We start from the raw sequence: 14684 nt of genomic DNA, 5'->3' as shown, positions 1-14684 counted from the left end.
AAGAAAATAAATGACCTTTATTATAAAGGCAATAAGAGAGGGTGCTTAAAAAAAAAAAGAAAAGCTACATAGATCTTAAGAAGAGAGCTCACTGAGTGACCAGAGAAAGACTTCATAGAGCAGGGAGCATTTAATATGTGTTTTTTTTTTATTTTTATTTATTTATGATAGTCACACAGAGAGCGAGAGAGAGGCAGAGACACAGGCAGAGGGAGAAGCAGGCTCCATGCACCAGGAACCTGACGTGGGATTCGATCCTGGGTCTCCAGGATAGCGCCTTGGGCCAAAGGCAGGCGCCAAACCGCTGCGCCACCCAGGGATCCCTAATATGTGTTTTGAATGATGGTTTCCAGAAGGGACTGGAGGAGACACCATCTCTCATAGAGACCAAAATTAACAGAATCAAATGTGTCTGGAAAATGGAAAATATTATAGCTGTGCTGGCCCTTATAATGAAGACACATGCCAGTGCTGGAAAGTTGCATTTAGTCCAGGTTGTGGGAAGCCTTAAATGCCAGGGCCATCCCATATATAGTCTTCAGCTAAAGGCAAATCAAAGGTAGGAATCTGCCTCTGGAAGCTGACTCTCCTCAAATATGAGGAAAAATAAATATTCCAGGTTCCTTATGAAAAGGAGATAAGAGTCTTCTGTATAAACATTAGAGGATAACATCAGGCCAGAACGACAAAAAAGAAACTTAACTTCCAAATTGATTGTGGTGTCTAAAAACTTAATAGACACTTTTTAATTACCCATGGGTCAAAGGAAACATCAGATGAGAAATTAAAGTATTTTAATCTGAATTAAAATGAATATACAAACAGATTTGGGCAATTAAGACTTTCCCTGTGCAAGCGTGAGACAAATAGGCAGTTTGGAAAGTGGCGAGGGGGGACACTTAATGACTGAGACAGGATAATCTGTGATTCCCAAGAAATAAAATTATGTTTTTGTGCATTAGAGCCTAGAGGCTAATTAAGGCGGGCAGTGATTAGTACTTTATGGTGTCTATTCTCAGGCACCTCCCCCTCCTTTCTGGCATCTTGCTTTGTAAGACACTGGTCCTCTCACCCACTGACTCCCTCTTCACCTTGTTTAAGAAGATACATACTCAAGAACTTTGATCTTTCATCTTTTGAAACTTCGTACATTTCTTTGAAATGCACCTACCTTGATTGTCCATTACTTAGCAGACTCTAAATTAAAATTTAAATTTCCTTAATCTTTAGACACACTCAGAGCATCAGAAGTTTTATGGCCTCCTCTATTCCTAAACAAATAAGCCAGTGGCCAGTTGTTCAGTAAGCCATGGAAAAGGGCAGCCAGCCAGCTTCTAGGCTATGCTAACGAAGACGCTGCTTTGACCCCATTACTAAGATGAATGAATTCACCAGGAGGGGCCCTTGAGGCAGCAGGTACATGTTTTAGGTGGCTCTAAAACATGGAATCTGAACCAAAAGGGATCTCAAAGTCCTCCAGTCCTTTTTGGCATTAAATCCCTCCTGATAACTTTCCAATTCATTGCCCAGTCCACCACTCTCCAGAAGGCCCATCCCACCATTGGCCATCTGGGCCCCTGTAGGTCACAGTTTCCCAGGCTTTGTGCAAGATGCTTGAGTCAAGAGATAAATAATAGCTAACTCTGTCTTCAGGGGCTTACAATACAGAGGACTGTGTAGAAAGTTCTTTATGCAGAGACATATCTACCTCCTGCTGTTTATGTCTATTGCTTTCATTTGTTCCTGCATTCATTCAATAAACATTGAGCCAGTACCCATTCTGTGCCAGGCAGGCTCTGAGGCTGGATGCTGGTGGTATATTAGCAAGTAAATCAAAGAGTTTGCCTTTCATTAATTTACTTTCTAGTTCTACCCATGGGGTCCCACAGAGGATGAGTCCCTCCCACATGGCAGACCTTCAGCTCTTTGTGGCAGATTGTTCTCATCCCCCTCGCCACCCTGAGTACATTTCTCTGAATACACTCCATGGAGTCTCTACTACTCTTAAGTGAGGGCCCTATAATGGAATTTCTGGTGAACTGAGATTAAGAGGCTGCCAGCAGATGACCAGCAGACCTTCTTGCCGAGGACTGTTATGTGCAGTAGGCTAGTGCCACCAACTCTTCAGCCATGATATCCACTCATCTATCAGTTGGTCCCATATACAATCAGTAAGACCCATGGAAACACTTCCCCTTAACTACTCTATGTACAAATATGGGCAATATTCACCAAGGCAGGGTTTACCACCATCAGTGAACTTGTTCCCATGAGCTACTCCAAGTGATTCAGTATTCATATAAGCTCCTCCAATACTCAGAGCCCTCTCAAGGCACCATGAGGGTTGCAATGATGGATCCAAGAAATTCCCATCTCTGAAAAAAGCTTAGAGCTAAAAGAGAAATAGGTCATGTCATTCAAAAGAAAGAGAAGTCACAGAGAGAGCTGCGGGGGTGGGCACCAGGACATCAAAGAAACTTTATCTGGATCTTGAAAGATGTATAAAATTTGGACAAGCAGAGGAAAGAGAGAAAGGATTTTCTAGAAAAAAATAAATAAGTATAGGCACACACTCAGAAACAGAATCCTATGTGGTGGGCTCCAGAGAAGCAGGGTGCAAACCTCAGGAATCTGCCTCAAAAGAAACAACTTTGAATGAAACAAAAATGTAGACCTCAAGAGTCAAATTACATTTTTAAAGCCTATAAAACTGAAATTTATACTAATTTATGCTAAAAAATGTGGTCTCCTTATATTTTTATAACTTCTACGCAGGTGATTCTCAAACCTCAGGCTGCATCAGAATCACCTGGAGGGCTTGCAAAAAGGCTGATTGCTAGGCCCTGTGACAGAGTTTCTGACTCAGTAGGCTTGGGGTCAGGCCCAAGAGTTTGCATTTCTATCAAGTTCTCAGGTGATACTGAGTCTGGGGACTGGGAAGCACACTCATGCTCTCTCTCTCTCTCTCTCTCACACACACACACACACACACACACATACACACACACAAACACACACACACCTATATATTCAGAGTTGATACACACCATATCACATTTGACTACATAGTATATGCTACCTAGTATTGTACTACATACTTCAATCCTTTCAACCACATTGCAAAGTGGTTGCCAGTATCCCATTGTAGAATAAGAAAAGGCTCAGAGCAGTTAGGTTAGCTCAGACAAGCTCACAAATGTAGAAAAGGAAGTCTGAGAAACATTAGCTCAGGTTGGCCAGACCTTCAAGCCCAAGCTGAGGTTCCTAGTCAGCAGCCACAGACACCCATTCCCTCCACGCACTTCATTCAACCAACTGGTGCCATGTTTTTCTCTGGGCTGCACATTCGTTCAAAGAGCTGGAAGTACAGCAGGAGACAGAATAGAGTCCTCTGGAGGTTCTGAGCAGACAAGAGAGATGACCAAAGCAGCAGTTTAGGAAAAGTAGTGCCCATAATGCACCCGGGATGGGAACGCTGCATCTCTAACACATACTGCAGTGCCCAGTACATAATTCATACTCAGGAACTGTTAAACGAGCCCATGAAAGGCTGGTGGTGCGTGCAAGATAAACTTGGTACAGAGGAGGTAAGGCAGATGGAAGAGGAGGAGGCTCTTAGAAGCCCCCTGGCAGCACGTGATGAAATCCAGCAGTGCCAAAAGGAAGGAGGGATGAGGGGGCAGAGGTGTTACAAGAGGACTCTACCAAAAGACTCTACAAGGCTGAGTGATTTGCTGTATATGGAGGTCAAAGGAGAGAGAGACATCAAAAGTGTCCTTCAGGTCCCTGGGCTCCTGGGACAATAATATGGTGGAAAGGGAAGTCAAGATGTCAAGACAAAGAACTGGTTCAAGGGAGAAGATGCTGAATTTGAGTTTCAAGAATGTGAAATGTGACCCAGTGGGACTGCCTTCCAGGAGGTCCAAGGGAAAGTCTGGAGCAAGGCAAGAACAGCCCGAGTTGGTTGGACTCACTGAGATGCTCTCCTGAGTTGCTCAGATTTCACACACCTGACAAACAGGTAGAGCGGTTGAGCGAGCCCAGAGGCTCATACCTGAACCGGACAGCGATTCTCAAAGGGAGGATCCCCTCGCCCTGTTGGACAGGAGGTGGCAAGGAAGATTTTTTGGTTAGAGGAAGTGTCGTTTAAAAACAAACAACCTATACTTTAAGTGAGTTGTCTTTTAGCCATGACTGGGTTTGGTATTTATATTTTGAAAGCTAAAACAACATCAAGTGAAAAGTGAGATTTTTTTTTTTTGTTTTTTTAACATTTGTTAAAGAGAAGGCATGGATGAGAAAAATAGTTGAAAAACACTAAACTAGATGAAAAAAGACCCAAAATATGATTCAACCAGATGAGCTCATGAAGATTCCTATAAGTGGCCAACAGAAGGGGCAGATTTGATTTTGTTCTTAGTTGGGAAGATGAAGGGAGGATGATGAGGGGATGGTGAGGTGGATCACAACACACAAAAATTTGTATCCAAATAAAAAATGCTCCTGTTTGGGGAAGTTTAGAATTCCATCTCGATATTTTTGGTTTCCGGGTATAAACAGTGGTGGGGCAGAAGTGTGAGCCCTTCTCCAAAGCTTGCGCAGTGACTGCCAGCATCTGCCCCGGGGCCTGCAGCCAGCCACCCTTATTCCTTCCATTTCCCTGGTATTTGGGAGAAATGGCATTTAGAGTTTAAAAATAAATAAAATAAAACAAGCAATGAGTGGAGGAGCCTGCAAAGACCCACCTAGCATTATAGTGTGAAGTCTTGGAAAAAATATTACAGAGCAGCACATCAGTAGTGCAGTGTGGTAATCTGAAGACTAGTGGGCTTAGTACTTACTAGGTGGCTCAAAACTGGATCTGGCCCCAAGCCAAAGGAACAGAAGTCTCAGGGGAAAAAAATAACCACCTGGTTGAAATTATTGTGACCAAAGTAAAACTGGATATTGCACCTAGGGTCCCTATAGTCCAATCCGTGAGGATTGTGGGATGTAGGGAGACCAGAGCACAGAATGTACAGATGAAGGAATCCGTCTGTAAGTGGAGAAGTGCTTGGGTTTTGGCACCAGAGGGCGCCCTGAGCTGTCACTCATAATTATGGGTTCTCGTAAAACCAGTGTCCAGGAGCCCTAGGCCAGGCTGGATAGCCACTGCCAGCCTCCCTAGGTTGCAGTCCTTGCTGTGTCCAAATAGCCTTTCCTACCACACCCAGTAGCCACCGAGGTCCCATAACTAGAGTGCCTTCACCGTGTGACCTGGCCAGGCAAGTGGGAAACAGGCCAGATTTTCATGGTCCTGTCACATGAAAAGGTTTTGGCTACTTTAAGTAAAGTAAAAAAACAAAACAAAACAAAACCTTCCTTATTTGTTAGAAGGAAGCCCACAAGAGCCTGCTTGCCCTTTGACAGCCCAAAGAATGCTTTTTTTTTTTAAATTTTGGTTAAGCCATTTGGAGTGAAACACTAAGCCCCAACAACAGTGATTGGTTTTCCTTATTGCTTAAAGAAAAGGAGGGTGGTCAAACTTCCAGGCCACCAACGTGGAAATACATGGCCCCGATACTGTTAATAGGTTCTGCTACCACCTATTTAGTCCCTCATTCCTTATAAGAGGAAAAGATTATCCCTTCTGGTTCTCAGGGAGCCCCATAAACCAATATCCATTGAACACCTTCTCTCGGCCAAGAGTGCTATATGGATTATCCCTCAACAATAGTGAAGGCGAAATAATATTTTTCTAATCTTACAACTGAAGAATAGGCCTCAAGAGAGTATAGTAGCCTGGCCAACTTCACTTCTCTAGTGTCACAGAGGGTGGAATTTGAGCCCAGATCGGCCCAATTCCAGAGCAAGTGCTCCTTTCCACCAAACTATGCTACTATGCAGAACAACCAAATCTGCATTGGTCTTTGGACCAGGGTACACAGGTGAGCCAAAATCAGAGAGTTTCATTCTTGAACATGCTCAGCTCATGCCAGGTGCTAAATTGACTAGCATAGCAAAGAAGGTGCATGATCTCTCAGTGCTCTTCCACCATGTCTGACTGTGACCCCCTGGGCCTGGGTCAGAGCCATATCCGAGAGGTAGAGAGGCATTTGGAGCGCTCATACCAACTGCATTTCTCACCATCGGCACCTCAAAGGGAACAGCAGAGGGGACAAGAGCACTTCTCTCTGGAAAAAAAATGTCCAGGACCCAAACAGCTATCCCCAGTGCCCAATCTAAGAGAGCAGGTGGTAATTCCATGCCTCCGTAAAAGGGCCAAATTGAATGAGAGGAAAAAAACTTGGCTACCTGGCCATGGCAGTTCTCAGCATGACCTCCCATTGGCTAGATTGGAACTCTAAGTTGTGTGATTTTGCTCTTGGACAAAATACCAAGAGGCTGAAGGTGCCAAAAGCATGGTAGGGACATGTTCGTTCTGAGCTGTTCTGAAGGAATTCAAACCTGGCAAACAACACAGCTTCCTTTCACCAGTCTACAGGGATTAATGGGCAAGGTAAGTACACATCCAATGTCAGCAAAGGGCCTTCACCCAGGGGCTAAGACCCTAGGGCCCAGAGAGATCCTGGCAACAACAAGGCATGTTGGAGCCAATGACCACCCAAGGTCTCGAAGGCCAGAGCTCTTTATCACATCACATACATTGCCAAGCACAAGAAGTATAGCACTTAATGCAGGAAGGAGTTTTATTCACCATTTGGTACAGGAACCCAATTACATCTTAGGAGAGTTTGAAGCACTGGAGTAGAACCAAAATCCCAGAAGAGGTACTGGGAGCAAACAATAGCTTAGGTGAAAGACAACTACAGCATTGGGGGGTGGGGTGGAATGCAGCAAAGGGACACACAGGGAGCCACTGCTTAGAAGTTTCTGTCACACTTTGACTCATTGAAAATGCCTCCAGTGAGTTTGGTCTCCCTGGAAGGAAAACTAAGCAGGTGAGGGCAATCCTAGCTCCAGTGCAACCAGCCTTGACCTCCCATACTGCAACGCAGACCTTCAGAATCGGTTCTCAGTGCTGGTCCCACTGGCTTAGAGAGGGCTGCAGGTGGCAGGGGCACAGCTTGGCCCAAGGACACGGGAAGCAGCCGTAGAGCAGGGATTGATGGGGAGTCTGCCGGGAAAGAGAGGAAGAGTTAGACACAGGGAATAAAAAAGATGTCTCAGTGATGCAAAGGGAGGGCAAGACCAAAGGGTAAAGGACAGGTCTGCCACCAAGTCATATAGCCCAATGATATCTGTATGAACAGTTCCTCTTCCACTCTCATCTATGTCTCTCCACATCCAGGAGTCCTCTGGGGGGGGGACTACTGTTTATGTAACAGTCCACCCATAGTATAATCTGCAGACACCAGGAAAGCTGGTGTGTCACTAAGCCTGTGTGCACAGGGAGGCTTGTTCTTTATGCTGAGATCTCCTTCCACAATGACATCAGTTATTGCTGAAGAATCCCCTGATAGTCAGGTGAATGGCTTGGCCAGAAATTGACCCGATCACACCTACTTGCAATCCTCACTCTCCAGAAGTTTCCGGTACGTGGCAATCTCACACTCCAGCCGAGCCTTAACGTCCAGCAGCACCTGGTACTCCTGGTTCTGCCGCTCCAGGTCACCCCGGATCTCAGACAGCTGCTCCTCCACGTTGCTGATCAGGATCTGCATCTGGGCCAGCTCCGTGCCAAAACGGGCATCGGCTTCACACAGAGAGTTCTGCAGACAGTCTTTCTGTAATACCAAAGACAGAAGCAGATGGAGAATCGTGGACTGCAGCCCCAGTCTCTCCAGTAAGACTGTGACACCCCAAGGTGTTGCCAGGCCTGGAGAACAACCTAGCTCCTGTTAGCACTCCTCAGCTGGAAGAACTAATGACGTGCCATTGCTCATCATTGTAGACCTCAGGATAAATTTTCAGGACCTCGCTCATCTGAAGGAATGTTCATTCCCTCAGCAGCCACATCTATGAGAAAGTTCTTGCAAAGGCAAAGAAGTCGGGGTTTGAACTGTGTCCTGGTCTGTACTTAAGAGAGGCAGGGACTGAACCAGGAACTGCTCTTGGGAATGGGAACCAGGCTGAGTCTTCCAGGTGTGCAATGCAGCTCACCAGTGTGTGCTGGGCCTGAAGCTCCACCTCCAGGGCGTTCACCGTGCGTCTCAGCTCCAGGATCTCCGACTGGCAGCACCGCAGCTCCTCGGAGCAGGACATGTCCTGCTGGCTGATGCTCTCAGACTGAAGCACAAGTGCACAGAGACATGATCAGCAGCCTGCCCGTGTGGAAGCCCGGGTCCCTCCCTGCTCCGAGGCAGCACCCTCACCTGATCTTGGAACCACTCCTCCACATCATTGCGGCTGGTCTGCACCATGGCCTCATAGTGGCACCTCATGTCCTCCAGCACCCTGCCCAGGTCCACGGTGGGCTCAACATCCAGCTTAATCTGGAGCTTGTCCCCCAGCTGGCCCCTCAGAATGCTCACTTCCTGTAGGAACAGAAAGATCCACACCCTGAGTGAGGAAAGGCTTTTTGACAGAGCAGATGACACCTGAACCCCTCCCCAAACAAGCAGCATGAGAGGCGACCCCACTCATGCACTGACATGAGAGGTCTTGCCCATGGTCCACGGGGAGAATCCATTTGGACACCTTCCTATATAGACAAGGCAAATCTTTACGGACCAGAAACTCCCCCTCTGCTACATCCCACACAATCAGTCTGACTGCCAGACCTGGATCAACCCTTCATCCTGATGCCAAGTGAACCCCAGGTTTAACTGTAGAGCCCCAGGGTGAGCAGTGCTCCCTTTCCTGGCCAGTGCCCTCCCCATGGGTCTGCATCCCCAGGACCACACCTGTTCGTGGTTCCTCTTGAGGCAGAGCAGCTCCTCCTTCAGGGACTCCTGCTGGGCCTCCAGGTCAGCCTTGGCCAGGCTCAGGTCATCCATGAGCTTGTGCATCCCACACATGTCCGCCTCTACCACCTGGCGCAGGGAGAGCTCACTCTCGTGCCTGCGAGCACAGGAGATGCAAGGTTAGTAGGATGCCAAAGATAGCCTCTCTCAGCCATCCCTTGTTCCCACCTACTTGGATCCTCATTTCTTCAATTAATCAACATTCACCATGTTAGATCCTGTACTACAGAGCTCATGGTCAGGACAAATATCATTATGCCCATTGGATGGGACTGAATGGGAAACTGAGGCTCAAAAAGAATAAATGGATTATGCAGGATTGTATACCTTAGTTAATAGTAAATACATGGATTCAACCAAAGTATTCAAACTTCAATGAAGTGTTCATTCTGCTATAAAAGAGTCATTTAGCCAGGAAAAAGAATGGCTTAAAATAAGCTTTCTGGACCTACAGTTTGCTGGTTTACCCCATGGATTGATTATTTCACATGATTTTTATGCCTTCCTCATTTATTTAATTGCAACTCTACCAAGGACCTACAGTGACAATTCCTCCTACTGATGAATTTGGCCAAGAGTCAGCACATCTGTCAACAACCAATGCACTGAAAGTTTATTCTTGCAATGACTTGATTTTGTTTCTGGATATCTAACACAAAGTTCTCCTTTCTTCTAGATGTGAGGAGAAAATGACATAGAACCTGACCAATCTAGATGATTCTTCCTCTTTCTGTTTCAATGCTTTTGTTCTCTTTTTCCTATATAAGGTCCATTTCTAGTATTAGGTTAAAGTTGGTTTGGAAAGGAAGAAGTGAACACCTATGTAATGATCTATTCATGCTTCTAGTCAGCAACAATTTTCAAACACCTACTTTGGGCCAGTACCATGGTGGGCAGCTAGAAATAGAACAGATAAAAGGAGTCACTTTGAACTCTCTTCCAGCCCGACTTACTTGATTCTAAAGTCATCAGCAGCCAGCTTGGCATTGTCAATTTGGATAACCATTCTGGTATTCTCAGCCTTGCTACACAGGATCTGAGGAAAACCAGGAAGACAGTTCATCCACAAAACATCATAACCTGGGCCCCAGCTCTACAGGTGGCAGTACACTCACACTCAAGGGAATCCAAGAACCCAAAGCTCCCTGAAACTTCAGTGGCTTCTTGCCTGCCAGGCCCTACCACCTTCCTCAGACCCAGCACCTCCAAGCTACTCCAAACCTCACCTTCTGCTGGAGCTCCTTGATGGTCTGAAAGTAGGACTGGTAGTCTGGACACACAGTGGACTCATGGCATTTGCTTGACTCTCGGATCTTGGTCTCCAGCTCCTCATTGTCCCTCTCCAGCTGGCGCACCTTCTCCAGGTAGTTGGCCAGGCGATCATTCAGGAACTGCATGGTCACCTTCTCATGGCCATTGGGAGCGCCTTCCCCATAGTTCTCACAGACTCCAATGTTGCCAGGAATGTTGCGGGTCCCTGGCAAGGGGCAGGCAGTTTGGCAGCTGTGGGGCATACAGAGGCTGGGTTGGCCCAGAGGGGTTGCCCCAACACGCGGTCGGTTGGCATGTGCGATGGTGGCCAACAGGCACAGAGATGCAGCGTTGCCCTCTGACCCAGGCTGGCCTCCAATGTCAGTGCAGGGGCCACAGACATTTGTTGCTGGAGGCATCTTGGTGCTGCCCAGACAGTGGGATGAGTTGATGTAGCAGGAAGTCATGGTGTTGGGCTGAGGGTGCACAGAAGGTTCAGAGCAGCTGGGAAGGCCAAGCCACTGAGTGTGACAATCCCCTATCCTCCTGGGCCTTTTATACCCCATCCCAGGTGGGTGTTGGCTCCATGCTTTGACCTCAGGGCCTTGATTCTCTACCTATTGTTGTACCATCATCCTGTTACTCAGCTGTTGAGTTTACCATTAAGAGTTCCTCACCTCATTAAAGGAATGTTGACGAAGTTAAGGTGCCCTTTGCTTTTTGATTTTAGTTGTCTATTGAGGTTAAGGTCAGAGATTTATATTACTACTTAACAATCACTAGCAGTTAATTCAACTGCCAGATGTCCTCTTTCTGGACTGGGCCAGTGTCTCTGTGGATTTGGCCACACTTAAGGATTAAATCTTTTGGTCAGTGATTGTGTAGCAGGAGGGAAAATGAATCTATCACCTGTGCTTAGATTCACCCAGCCTTTCCTTTGTTTTGGGGGGTTTTGTTAAGATTTTATTTATTTGTTCATGAGACACAGAGAGAGAGGCAGAAACACAGGCAGAGGGAGAAGCAGGCTCCCTACAGGGAGCCTGATACAGGACTTGATCCCAGGACCCCGGAATCACACCTGAGCCAAAGGCAGATGCTCAACCATGAGCCACACAGGTGCCCCCGCACAGTGTTTCCTTTGAACAGAAACACCAGTTTATAAAACTGGTAAGTCTACAGATACTTAATTATTGTCAAGTCCCATTTCTTCTTTCTTCTCTCCTTTATACTGCACACTCCCCTTGAGAAGCTTTAAAGCATCAATGCATCCAGAATCTTTTGCGCTAGCTAAGTTTTGGTTGACTAGTCAGAATTCATTTTCAATCATTCACCTGTTCAGCATGTTTCCAGAACATCCCCTAGAACTCGAGGAGTGTGCTGGTTCTTGAATATGCAATGGCCCCTGTTCATCAGGAGAAAACAGTACCCTAGAAATCTCAGGAAGTCTTAAACAAAATTGAATGAGAGCCATAGACCAAAGAGTTGGTGAAAGAGAGGATCCATGGTCCTGACCAAGGATGTATCTAGAGAGAAGCTACTGATAAACAAACAAAAAACTTTATTTGATCTAGAAAAAGGAACTGGGACCAGAGTTCAAGAGATATTTAAAGAAAACTTCAAGAACCAACATTTATGAGGATGTAAGGTGTAACAGCTATTGTATAGTATTCTTTCCTACTTAATCCTTACTACTGGGAGGCAGCTAGACATATCCTGGGCATGCAAATGAAGAAACTAAAGTCCATCTTCTGATTCACAGAGGAATAAATTGGCAAGAGCTTGATTCAGTCTCATGTCTATAGAGTCCATTTATTTTCTTGCCACACCGCCATGACCCCCAGTTAGAACAACCTGTGTGCTGCCTGCCTGTGCTGTTGCTTTGTTACAGGAGACTTAGTTGTTGGCAAGAAGCTGAGTGAAAAGAAATAAAATATCTGGGAGCACCTGGGTGGCTCAGTGGTTGAGCATCTGCTTTTGGCTCAGGTCGTGATCACGCGGTCCTGGAATCGAGTCCCACATGGGGTTCCCGGCAGAGAGCCTGCTTCTCCCTCTGCCTATGTGTGTGTGTGTGTGTGTGTGTGTGTGTGTGTGTGTGTGTGTGTGTCTCATGAATAAATAAATAAAATCTGAAAAAAAGAAATAAAATATCTGAAAAAAAGAAATAAAATGTCTTTGCATTCTAGCAAGAGAAGATATTTAGACATGGAACAGAGAGGACAAAAAAAATTGCACATAGAAAAGTCATACTCAAAATCAAGTCCAAAATAGACCTCACATCCCGGAGATTTTTGTTAGAGCCAAGGGACCAAAGCAACCATGTGCTGTGGGGTCAGGAGTTGCCCTTCCAGAGTGCTGGAAGGAAAGTAGAGGGACCCATAGACAGAGGAAAAGCTAATCAGATAGCACCCCAGAAGAGTATAATTAGGTATCTTCTCTAATCTCTAAATTCAAGAACAACTTTCTCCAAGAAAACCAAATGGGAGGCAGTGGATGTGAGTATTGGTAAAACCTGGGCTCTTAGAATTCTCTCAAAAAGAAATAAAGAAATCTGGAATTCTTCCTAAAGAGAAAACCCACTCTGGGGTCAGTGCCAGTTATCCTGAGGTCACCACTGACCCCTTACAAACACTGTAATTAGAAGACATCACCAGACCTGGCCTTCTCATCCTTCAGAGGCCTCTGGGTGCAATCTGCATATGTTACATCTTCAAACACCCCTTTATTTCTCTCTTGCCTCATCACCATGCATCACTTTAATCCAGAGAATTGGACCATTACAATCATTTCCTTTGATTTGCTAAGTAGGCTCCACCTTTTGGCTCTATCCCCTGGCAGGATTTGTCCTCTTGACTGAAATTATGGTTCCTTCCATCTCAGGACACACACCACTTATTACTTCTTAGGCTTCACAACTGGAGTGTTGATGCCCTCACTGACACCCCTCTCTAAAGCCCTGACTTGGGCTCAGCATGATCTGTTCTGCATAATGACACTGATGCCACCTGTTGCTCTTAAAGAAGTGGATTCTGCTGATTTTCTTTTGTCTCAAAGGAACTGGCAGGAAGTGGAAGGCATGAGGCAGGTGTTTGAGACACACTCTGCTGTGCCAGCTGGGAAGGAGCCCATCCTTGACATCCCAGGCTGCCTCCTTTCACCCCCTATAAAGGGTCCCTGGCCCCTGAGAACAACGTACGAGCCAGGTTGCCTTAAAGAAGTCCTGGAGATGAAGAATGAAGAGAGATGAACTCCAGCAGCCCTCCATTCACAGGGGCCATCACATCTCTTCTGGAGTCAAAGTTTTGGATTTGCAGTTTGTCTTCAGGGGGAGGTGGGACACTGAGTCCAGAACAGCATCATTCAATGCCATGATATTGGGACCTACTGAGACAACTCTGTGTGAAAAAGAAAGCAGTGAAGTCGGAGTAGCCCATGGGATTCGGGTCTGGTCTGCAGCCATTTCACCTGTTGCAAGGGGGAGATTCTGAGAGTATCTAAGAAAGCAGGCATTGTCCACACACAGTGTTCACTGCGTGTGTTGCACCAGGAAGAGGTTGACAGACCACAACAGGTGATCCCACCTGACACAGCTGTGCCTGTACACCCTCAGATGCTCTGGGCAAGGAGACAGGGGTTCCACGACTGACATCCTCATGGTTCTTTGTGATCTCAAGAGTCCACACTGAGAAGCTTTGAAAAAGACAGAAAGCTGACATCATCTTCTCTATTAGGTGGGATTTTATGATATGATTTCTTAGAAATCTTTAGACTGATTTTAAGGGTCTTTATTAGTAGTAGTCTGCTTTATTCTTGACACGGGTCTCCAGGTCATCAGAAACTAGCTGACAAAAACAATTGTCTGCACTTCCTCATCCCATCATCCTCTGATGCCAGGGTTCCTTTATCCTCATTCTAGGGCAGCACATTTGACCTTGTTTATCTCCTACCCGGGCGCATTACAAAGCCTTTAATGTAGGATAGTAGCATGGTGAAAGCCAAGAACTCTGGAGCCAGCCTGCCTGGATTCAGAATCGGGTTCTGTGAAAACTTGGCCTGGTGGCTTGACCTCTCTGTGCTGTGGTTTCCACACATGCAAAATGGAAGCAGTCATAGCATCTAGCTCATAGATTTGTTTTAATTGTTAAAGAATCTGATATTTAATATTTAAATGATCTGTAAATCATTTAAAATAATGTCCAGCACATGGCACAGGAAACACTATAAATAAGTGTTAGCTGGGTTTTTTTTCAAGTGGCCTTTAATCATCGGTTTAGAAGCACACATCATTTAAAATTCAAAAATGCTTATTAAATTACCCTTTTGTACCTATTTAAATTAGCAAAGATCAAAAAGGTTAATGTCACGATGTTGGCAAAGTATAGAAAAAACAGGTATTGTCAAACACTGTAGAAGGAGGGGGCAGTAAACCATGCAGCCTCTTCGAGGCAGTTTAGCAGCACTTATGCAAAAGACAGCTGCCCATACTCGATGACCCAATGATTCCACTTCCAGAAATTATCCCAGACGCAC

The 14684-nt window shown here is 45.8% G+C and overlaps 1 protein-coding gene across 1 annotated transcript; it reads right to left on the bottom strand.

The window, feature by feature from the left end:
• Positions 1-6675: 6675 nt before the first annotated feature.
• On the bottom strand, positions 6676-10683 carry LOC112910806 (keratin, type I cuticular Ha8-like). The gene is made up of 7 exons (XM_025987109.2): positions 10133-10683; positions 9860-9942; positions 8847-9003; positions 8316-8477; positions 8104-8229; positions 7507-7727; positions 6676-7117 (listed from the first exon to the last, which is right to left on the bottom strand). The coding sequence occupies exons 1-7, from the start codon at positions 10622-10624 to the stop codon at positions 7036-7038; spliced, it is 1323 nt and encodes a 440-aa protein (XP_025842894.2). The 5' UTR covers positions 10625-10683; the 3' UTR covers positions 6676-7035.
• Positions 10684-14684: the final 4001 nt, after the last annotated feature.

Source organism: Vulpes vulpes, chromosome 2, assembly GCF_048418805.1.
Source record: "Vulpes vulpes isolate BD-2025 chromosome 2, VulVul3, whole genome shotgun sequence".
NCBI classification, from domain to species: domain Eukaryota; kingdom Metazoa; phylum Chordata; class Mammalia; order Carnivora; family Canidae; genus Vulpes; species Vulpes vulpes.
The sequence above is the reverse complement of the archived record's forward strand: the minus strand, read 5'-3'. Positions and strand labels throughout refer to the sequence as shown.

Excerpts from the sequence above, each read along its gene's own strand:
- LOC112910806 (XM_025987109.2), bottom strand. The coding sequence starts at position 10,624 with ATGACTTCCTGCTACATCAACTCATCCCACTGTCTGGGCAGCACCAAG. Across the intron at positions 9,004-9,859 it reads GCTGATGACTTTAGAATCAA|GCACGAGAGTGAGCTCTCCC; the intron begins GTAAGTCGGGCT and ends CTGTGCTCGCAG. Across the intron at positions 7,728-8,103 it reads TTCAGGCCCAGCACACACTG|AAAGACTGTCTGCAGAACTC; the intron begins GTGAGCTGCATT and ends TTGGTATTACAG.